Consider the following 10,623-nt stretch of genomic DNA (forward strand, 5'->3'; position numbering starts at 1 on the left):
CCCTCAAAATAAAATAAGTTAGGAAACTTACATACCTACAACTTTCGAACACACAAACGATTCTCATTTTTATTCTGAGAACACTACCATTTCTCTCTGTGCAGTTATACAAAAGACCATTTTTAGTAAATCTCAAAGCTTTACTATCTACAACTTGTTTTCTTTTCTTTTTGACTCGCCCTGAGTATTCGAAAATGTTGTTGTTGTTGGCACTCCGTCGCTTACGACGTCGAGGGTTCCAGTTGATCCGATCAACGGAACAGCCTGCTCGTGAAATTAACGTGCAAGTGGCTGAGCACTCCACAGACACGTGTACCCTTAACGTAGTTCTCGGGGATATTCAGCGTGACACAGTGTGACAAGGCTGACCCTTTGAATTACAAGCACAACAGAAACAGGAAATAAGAGTGAGAGAAAGTTGTGGTGAAAGAGTACAGCAGGGTTCGCCACCATCCCCTGCCGGAGCTTCGTGGAGTTTTAGGTGTTTTCGCTCAATAAACACTCACAACGCCCGGTCTGGGAATCGAAACCGCGACCCTCTGACCACGAGTCTGCTGCCCTAACTACTAGGCGATTGCGCCTCCACTATTCGAAAATGTAAACATCCTTTTAATTGCAAAAGTCCTACTGTATTCTCCAACTGGACAGACAAACGAACATCTCAAGAAAACTTAAAAGCTTTAATATATTACCCAAATACGTAAACACACCTTTTATTGCAACAACTCAATTGAATTCAGAAATTCAAAAATTCAGCGCCTCGTTGCAAAGAAAACAAAGATGGTAAAATACGACCAAAGAATGAAGGGTTACCACCAGAATAGGTTATTCAGAGTAGATCAGAAGAGATTCTATAAAGAAAGAAATGAAGAGTGTACAGATGAAAAGTTGATACCAGATAACATTGAAAGTAAAAGGTTTTGGAGTGACATCTGCAGCAAAGACAAGGAGCAAGCTTGCTTTGGCACATTTTTCTAAGCCAAATTTCATATTTATTTCTTTGGTAAATCCATGTACTGTCTGTAGTAATGTTTCCAGCTGTTTATCAGTTGTAGTGTACAGTTTTAGGTCATCTATATATAAGAGGTGGCTGATTGTTTTGCCGTAACAGTTGTATCTGCATCTAATTCTGTTTAGCATATCAGATAAAGGTGTCAGTACCAAGCAGAAAAGGAGTGGAGAGAGCATGTCTCCTTGGAATATTCCTCTTCTAATGGGGATGGCTTTGGTTTTTATGAGTCCCTCTTTTGTTTGGAGCTGTAGCACTGTCTGCCATTTATTCATGGAATGTGTTATATATTTGTAACGGTTGTTGATTGAACGATGAAGATCATTTTTTATAAGAAAATATTTATTTATGCCGTTACATTCTATGTTGCCATACCACGACGGGTAGGCCAGTGTAATAGTATATAAAACATGCAAGGTTGAGAATTTAAGCCTGTATCTGTATGTTCCTTTTTTTATAGCTGTAATTGTATAGAGGGAGAGATGGTAGGGTTATAATGTGGGCGCCGTTGTCTGACAGTGGTTGACAGTAAAGTTATTTCTCCCTCTGCCAAGTTGTAGCTAATCAGCCAGGCATCATTCTCCATGAGACGTCAAGTGACCACTGGTCACTAGAAAGAGAAAAGAGGAAGTTTTCTTGGAGTGTCCTGTTTATATAGCCATGAAGCAGGGCAGTGAGTGCAAAGGATTTAGCTTGTTTACCTCAATTCTAGATGGAGCAGAAGAGGTCAGAAAAGGGTCAAGTGGGGGGTTTTGATGGTGGTTGTGATGATGATAATTATTTTAATAATGTTTTTCCAACAGATTGGGTTGCAGCCACACGACGATTGCTTCGTTTCAGCAGTATTGTACATAACAGAGGCATTGCAGACTTTATCCCGAACACACCAAAAGATTCTTGGGAATGGCATGAATGTCATATGTAAGCTCTCTTTCGTTCTTCTATGTATTTTGCATGATATTGACATTTAATTGCTTAGAACTCAACCTAAACCTTGTCGTTATGTAATATATCTAAAGTAGCTAAGTTTAGTCGATTCTATCTTTTTCTAAACTATATCCTAGAGAACATTTGACAGCAGCCAACTGCAAACCAACGAAACTTTCGTTAATTATATAGTACTGCTCCCTTTAACAGAAATAGAATGAGTGTTGTTTCATTAGACAACCAGTATATAAGACAATTCTACATGGATATTTCGTTGTTTGCATGTGGACAGTACACCTACTTTCCTATACATCGGTTTCAATTTGTCTATTGCGAATAGGTATTTTATCATTTGACAATGTCTCCTGTGAAAGATTCAAGTCTCATCCGCTTATTTTAGAAAACAAACTCGTGTAGGATAATACATCTCCACTGCTTAAAGCGGTGAGCTTTAGATACCTACGACACTTATTTGTATATGGGGTGACTAAGCCATTTGAAAGGCCTTAGTGATTAAATCACAGGGCACTGTCATGGTATTAGCTGTCAGAAGTGAAAGTAGAACTGACAAGGAACGTTACTGCTGGTTTGAGTTGATTCTTTGGCTACTGACTAGCCGGAGCTATCTATCTGTCTGTCTGTCTGTCTGTCTGTCTGTCTATCTCACTATCTATATCTATCTATCTATCTATCTATCTATCTATCTATCTATCACTCGTTCACCTCTGTTTGTGTCCGTAGAATTTATCAAATTAGAAAACGCAAATTTAATATAAAAATATATTTTCTGAAATTGCAAATTATTTAAAATATAAAAATATAATTTTCAACGGAGAGAATTTATCAAAATAGAAAACAAATGAAGTTTGAAGTTCAAAAATAATAGGATCGACCACTCACGACTAGCTAGCGTGGACGCGCGACTGCGCGTTCGGGACCACTCTGTGTGTTTTCAAACGCATGGATATAGGTGTCGAATTTGTTCCAATAACTTTCGAGTGATAGATAGATAGAGAGAGAGAGGGAGAGGGAGAGAGAGAGAGAGAGGGAGAGAGAGAGAGAGAGAGAGAGAGAGAGAGAGAGAGAGAGAGAGAGAGAGAGAGAGAGACAGCTCGCTTCGGCCAGTCATGGTATTAGCTGTCAGTAGCCAAAGAATCAACTCAAACCAGCAGTAACGTTCCTTGTCAGATTTTCTACTTTCACTTCTGACAGCTAATACCATGACAGTGCCAATCACAGTACAACGTCAATGTTATGATTTGAACATTCTACCTTTAGGTCATCAGTTGATTCAGTTAGCTACAATCCTCAGAATTTATGGGAGAGCTGATGTTAATCACATTTACTTTCTTGTGAGAAACGGCAAGAAACAATATTTTATTCTTTTTTAATGCATTATATAAACACCTCAGAGTTCATCGTCCCCAAACATGAAAATATTGTTACTCTGCATGTGAAGTCGTATATATATCTGCAAATATTTCGACTGTTAATATCTCTAAATTGGATAATCTCTAATTCTATGGATTATCCTGTGGAGGCGCAATGGCCCAATGGTTAGGGCAACGGACTCGCGGTCATAGGATCACGGTTTCGATTCCCAGACCGGGTGCTGTGAGTGTTTATTGAGCGAAAACACCTAAAGCTCCACGAGGCTCCGGCAGGGGATGATGGCGAACCCTGCTGTACTCTTCCACCACAACTTTCTCTCACTCTTACTTCCTGTTTCTGTTGTGCATGTAATTCAAGGGGTCAGCCTTGTCACGCTGTGTCACACTGAATATCCCCGAGAACTACGTTAAGAGTACACGTGTCTGTGGAGTGTTCAGCCACTTGCACGTTAATTTCACGAGCAGGCTGTTCTGTTGATCGGATCAACTGGAACCCTCGACGTCGTAATCGACGGAGTGCCAACAACAACAACAGCAACAACATGGATTATCCTAATCTACTACAGATCTCACTAACACGGCTAAAACTATTCTGCCTATACTATTTTGTGTATGTCTACTTTTGTCTCTGCTCTTCCAGTTGTTCGATTAAACATCAAAATACCAACAGCAATTAACATTTAAAACGTTTTATTTGTAACAACACACTTCATGTAATAACAAACAAAAGAAGACTAGGATACCGAGCAGCTTGTACAATAAATTAGAACAGTCTAAAAATTCTTCAATATCATTAAAAATTTCCTTCATTCAAAATTCCATGTCTAAGATCTGCAAGTATTCTGCTCCCCTGATAAAAATATCTCCAACAACTTCAGCCAATTTTCCATTTCTTTTCTACCCAGCCTAGTAACGATTCTTTTTAGTGGCTTACCCCTTTCCACAGCATAGGCCTTTGCTACTTACTTTGTAGCCAGTTACCTCAGTTCTCAATAAAAAATAAATCTAACCTAGCTGACATTTCTTCTACATAATGTTGACTCTTTAATGTCTTCGTCTGTTGATTTATCAAATACCTAAATATTTAAATACTGACAAATCCACGAGCCATAATGTTGCAGTCCTAGAAGGTATCCAATTTTCACATGCAACTATTGTGTCCAAATGTTGTTGTTCAGTTTCTTCAGCACTAAGAACGAAGAGAGTACGCAATAACATGCTCTATCCTTATGAAAAGGGGAACATTTGACGACCCCCACAATCTCATCAACTTAGCCTCGCATAGAAAAAATTATCATTATTTATTACCTATATAGGTGATTCCCAAACTGATTCTATCGACAACTCACTCATGATGCTCATTAACCCACAACATTAACCATAGATTGCGATACCCAAAATTGTAGAAGGTATTATCACAGGAAATTTCTAATAAGCAACAATAAACCGATCTCAACACCCTTTAGTGAGTAGCGCATATTCTAGAATCTACTGGTCTATAACACTTTCAGCTGCTTTTATTATTACAGCCGTCAGTCTTGGCTGATTCTAAAAAAAGTGTTCGGTAACATTGTAACTTGGTTGCAATGTTATACACAATATGCAGTCGTGTGTCCATAAGATATATGTAATATGGTGTGACACAACAGACCTCCGTTTGTGAGATTCTGTTTGGTGTGTCACAGTTCCATAGCATGATGTGATATATTCCAATCTGCTAGTTTGATGTAAAACAATATTTTACGCTTACTTATAGTGTTCGATATGATATGATATGATACAAAATGTCAAAGTATGTTTCACTATATTAAATAATATTCACAAATAATTTCAACCTGTATATTCTACTCTGCCAGGCATTACCATAGTATGGAGGTCTTCGCTCATTATGACATAATGGATTTAAAGGGAAATCGTGTAGCTCAAGGTCACAAGGCCAGTTTCTGCTTAGAAGACACTCGATGTCCATCTGGAATCACACCAAAATATAACTGTATTGGTTATGGTGATCAAGGTAAGAGTTTCATACTTTCTAGATTTTCAACTTTCTTCCTTAAATATTCGAGATGCGATCAATTACCAATAAATGTTTCCCGTCTTTGTGAACCACATCAACTATAACTCGTGTTGTGTACATCACTAGTTAGACTCAATTGTAATCATAACCTGTTACGTATGCAGATGACTGCCGCGTGCATGTATCAGAATTTACTGGTTTGTCTTTACCTATTTATGCTGACCTACATATATATAAGTTTCCTTCGTCTCTTCACTTTTTAACTTGAACCTCCTCCAAGTACCAGCCTACTTTCAACAACGTGTATTGACAATCTTAGCATTTGAACATTATTGTAAAAAGCGACTCGATGCTTTTCTATCTCGAATTTTATGCATTCTACTTCACATAGTTTCACATCAGTCATGGTTCCTGTTTTATTTATTTTATTTTTTTTCCTAATGCCCTCTTCTGAAGTTTCTCCTGAAAAATCTTGTAGCTAAAAATTCTTTTTCTGCCAGCACATAAAGAATTAAAGCACGGAACTGATTTTGACTGAACATTTGTGCAAGGACAGATAATCTTAGAGCACCAGCTTCTCGTGTAGTTTCAGAACCGTTCCAGGCATTTATCAAATATTTTGTGTGTTTCTTATTTACTATACTCACAAAGGATAGTTACATCAAAGTAATTTATCGGCCGCCCATACCTAATTCAGCCTCTTTATTTTGGTTGTACAAAATGTCGGGTTATTTTAGAATAGTAAAATTTGTTCGGTATAGGGTATTTCCGACATGTTTGTAAGTATTTAAAGCCTTGGAGCAAAGGACCTATATTCGTGATTCAATACTACAGCCAACTGGAATGTCAATAATTAATAACACTTTTTCTCTACACTGAGTTCATTTTTCTGTAATTTCAGTCAAAAGAAAGCCTAACTGTGTTGTAAAATTGCTATCGAAATACTCGAGACCTTGATAAATATTTATGAATTTCATTGTGAAATAATTGTGGTCTTCTTATCTAAGTATGTTGTTAAGTGTCTAAAATGTAGCTAACAGTTAAGTAAAATGAGAAATACTAAACATCGATTTTTGTAGATGAAGGAGTTTTGTTGATTAGATCTTCCAATATATAACTGTTATAAATTGTACAGATCATAATGGAACCAAAAACAAAATCAACCTACATAGAATTTGAACTCAAAACATAGAGGGAGAAAATTAAATACTTTATTACCTGTCCGGCGTTCCGCCATTTCTGACAACTTGACCCACTTTTCATGTATGATATTATTGAGGTGAAACGTTTGGCAAGAAGTAACTCATATAAATAATATGATATAAATATTACAAATTCCAAGTTTTGTTCCACTATTCAGATTTGTCATCGATGTACCTCTTCCAAGACGAAGAAGTTTAAACATACATCCCTTTACTTATTATTCTTCTCTTTCACGTATTATATTCAGTAACCACATACCAATATGGTTACTGTAACCACATTGGTATGTGGTTACACTCAACTACCGCAAGTCTTAACTCTCTCAAATCCCATAGAATAAAAACAATTCCCCACATGAAATACAGACATCGAATTTACTATAAAATTTAAATGTTCTTTGTTAACTTTTAATGATGATTTCGATCCCTCTTGTGACAGTAAGCTTGGATATACATCCAATTTAGGCACTTACTGCCTTCTGTTTTTAAGCAGTGCAGTCATCTCTCAACGGACCAACCCACCTAGTCGTAAGCAAGCACCACTTAATAATGCAGTGCTCCAAAATATGTAATGGCTGCACCCTAAAACTAAGGAGTATTCCGTTCCCATACAATGTAATGATTAATTCTTCCTATGCATATAACACTTCCTCACACGCAGTAATGTTTGGCGTTAGACGAGTAGTACAACACCATAAAGTGCAGAGTTTCCTCTAAAAACAATGGGAGACAAGAGACTCCAAGTTGTGATTTTTCTCAAAGCATTTGATGGGAGAATTTTGAAAATGAATGAAAAATATCACTCTTTATCTGTAAACAAACTAACTTCAATATTTTGTTAATGCTTCGAGAGTCAATGTAATTCTTGCTATCTTCAAAACAGGTCTTTCAGTGAACTGTTCAGACAACTATTACCACGACATAGACTGTCAATGGATTGACATCACAGATATGAAATTTGGAAGTTACATTCTCAAGGTATTTAATATTATTTTATATGGTTTTCTGGCTGCTAGCTTTAATTCACAATCTGGGCAATCAGACAACTAAATACAATTTTGTTTTTCTTGCCTCAAAATTCTGCTTAGAATTCAACATTAGAATCTAGCACTTGTAATCGTTTTGCTTCTCTAATGTGGTAAAATATATTTTTGCAAACAATTAACAAGAAACTAATAAATTGAATATTTTTGAATGTGTATATTTTCTGGTCTGCCAATACAAGTTTATCTAAGCGTATGTGTGCATACATATATGTGCATGTATATACAACATATGTGTGTATGTGTGTGTGCGGGTGTAACTCTGTGTGTGTGTGTATATATGTATGTATGTATATGCATATATATACGTATATACACTCATGCACACACGCACGCAACACATATATATATATCCAATCAGCATTTACAGGAGTTACAACAGTTCCAACAGCTTAAGTTATAAGTTATCGTTTAAAGTATGTTCATAAACGTATCAACTTATTTCACAAGGACAACATTCGAATCTGTATTATAATTTGTCTTTTCCATTTGTATTAGTTTTAATTTACTTAAAAATAATTTTATAATACCTACTTATAGATATTTGTAGTTAATAGTTACACTACAGTTGTAACAATAGTAGATAGCTATTGCTTTCTTTTACTACGCTGTAAGCTATATGTCTTATATTAGTAACGGTTAATGCTTAGTAAGATATCACTATTTTGTGTACAAGAAAACTAATCCAAAATCGAGTGGTGAACATTCCCATCGCTAAGAGGTGCACTGGACGACACTGTCTCCTCGCTATTCAATGGTGCACGTGCAGATTTACAGTAATACACTTATTTCTAAACCCTTCTTTAGCATTATTACAAACTAGTGTCCACCCAAAATATTTTGAAGCAGCCCTAGGCACCAAAGTCTGGCAACGAGCCTGGTGATAAAGTAGACTGTTTTGTTTTACATTTAAAGTATCCTCAAAAGCACACATAATATATTGTTCTTAGAATTCGAATGCAGCGTGGAAGATATATATTGGCCATTCAAATACACCTAAAGATTGTTAGCTTCACACAAGACCCTCTTCGGTCATGAATGACCATGGGATTGCAACTAGAAAGTTCCCCTCAGAGGAACAAGTCCGGGCAAGGTTGTTTATGGAAGACCAGCAGTCGTCCATGCATACCAGCCTTCCCTCTCCACGATACCGATGTTATCCAAGAGAAAAGAAAAGGCCGATACAGCTTCGCGCCAGTCACGTCGCAACTCATTCCTACAACTGAGTGAACTGGAGCAGTGTGAAAAAAATATGTCTTGCTAAAGAACACAACACATTGTCCAGTCCGTGAATCGAACTCATTCCTTCATAATTGTGAGCTCGACACTCTAACCACTGAGCCATGCGTTTTCACTAACTTCGCATATACATTTATTATTTGGTGTCCGGAAAAATCATATCAGTGACCAAGTCGCAATTGGTGCACTGAAAATTCCGACACCAGACAATACATGTTTAAGTGAAGTTAACAGTCTTTGTGGCTAATATCTATCTTTCACGCTACAATCGTTTTAGTTTCAACACATGGTCTCAGATCGAACCATTTGCCTGGCAAGTATATCTCCGGAAGTTTTTTATGATTGAACTACATTTGTCATTTTTTTTTCTTCTCTCTCTCTTCAGGTTGAATTCAACCCAAATATGCACGTCAGTGAGATGACATTTGACAACAATGTCGTTCAGTGCCAGCTTTATTATTCAGGGACATACGCACAGGCTTATAATTGCGAAATAATTCCACTTTTGCGCAGAGATTAACAAAGGATCTCCCTCCCACTACGTAGAATAAAAACAATTTACATGCTACCCGGTTGAAACCCGAAATTCTGACATCAAAATATTGCTAAAGGATGTGAAAAAAGTGAAAGAAAACAAAACAACAACTACAGCAGCAGCAGCAATGAGAAAAGTAATTTCTTCTGATAAAAACTATACAATTCGAAAATAGAGATGGTTCAGCCAAAGAAGATATAGGGGAGACAACCCTGTGATACTATTTTGGCACTTGTCTAAATCAATTGCTTCCTTAAGATGACAGTGTTTCTATTTATTTTATAATTTTTTAAAACTTTCTGTTCTTCATTTATAATTGTTGCATATTTCTATTTTTAATAGTTATTTTATACATGAGGCTAGTATTGTTTTATTATACATACATGTACATTATTTGGATACATGCACACACACACACACACACATACATACATACATACATACATGCATGCATATATACGTATATAAAGCTATTTACATGAACAAAATCAGTAAGTTCTAAATACATATTGTAGAGCGAAATGTTTTTAAAGATATATTCTGTTAGTGGTAATGCATTGTGACTTGAGATTTCCTATCAAACGGTAGCCTTTATTTGAATATCAGCGATCAGAGATGAATTGCTATAGTTTCTTCACAGCTTCCGGTACTGCATTATTGGTTTCAGGATATGATTATGATAGGAAGAGTTGTACTAACATACCAATATTTATTGTTTGGGCAGGGCGGCGTGCTGGCAGAACTGTTACCGCGCCGGGAGACATGCTTAGCGGCATTTCGTCTGTCTTTACTTCTGAGTTCAAATTCCGCCGAGGTCGACTTTGCTTTTCATCCTTTGGGAGTCGATAAAATATATACCAGTCGAGTTCCTGGGTTGATATAACCGACTTACCCTTCCTCGAAACGGTTAACCTTTTGCCAAAATTTGAAGCCTATATTTATTCTTTGGATGAGTTATTTCCCTTTGATTGGTTAAACCCCCCCCCCCCCCCCACTTATCTTTCGAGTTGAACTTATAAAGAATAAAAGGTTACAGGGTCGTTAAATAACTGCAACATGATAAAAGTAGGAAAAGTTAATTAGTTAAAGTTTTAAAAGTTTCATTGGGTGCATTGTTATATGGCAAACTGAGCTATTGATAGGATAGAAACTATAGGAGTAGGGAGTGAAATGGGTGGAGTATGATTACTGTTGTTAAATAATTGAGTATTGATCACTCCAGTTTGCCAGTGTTTCAGTTGATAGCTATCGAAGTAGCGG

General features: G+C 36.7%; 1 protein-coding gene across 1 annotated transcript in view; it reads left to right on the forward strand.

Moving 5' to 3' along the window:
• The window catches only part of LOC106872973 (uncharacterized), a 108,267-nt gene extending 98,829 nt beyond the window's left edge, over positions 1-9,438 (forward strand). Inside the window, exons 6-9 of the mRNA XM_014920159.3 lie at positions 1,813-1,930; positions 5,184-5,341; positions 7,430-7,524; positions 9,214-9,438. Of these exons, the coding sequence (XP_014775645.1) occupies positions 1,813-1,930; positions 5,184-5,341; positions 7,430-7,524; positions 9,214-9,348 (506 nt within the window). The 3' untranslated portion in view covers positions 9,349-9,438. The remainder of the gene's footprint in view (positions 1-1,812; positions 1,931-5,183; positions 5,342-7,429; positions 7,525-9,213) is intronic.
• Positions 9,439-10,623: the final 1,185 nt, after the last annotated feature.

This window comes from Octopus bimaculoides, chromosome 2 (assembly GCF_046866305.1).
Source record: "Octopus bimaculoides isolate indiv1 chromosome 2, ASM4686630v1, whole genome shotgun sequence".
Classification (NCBI taxonomy): Eukaryota; Metazoa; Mollusca; class Cephalopoda; order Octopoda; family Octopodidae; genus Octopus; species Octopus bimaculoides.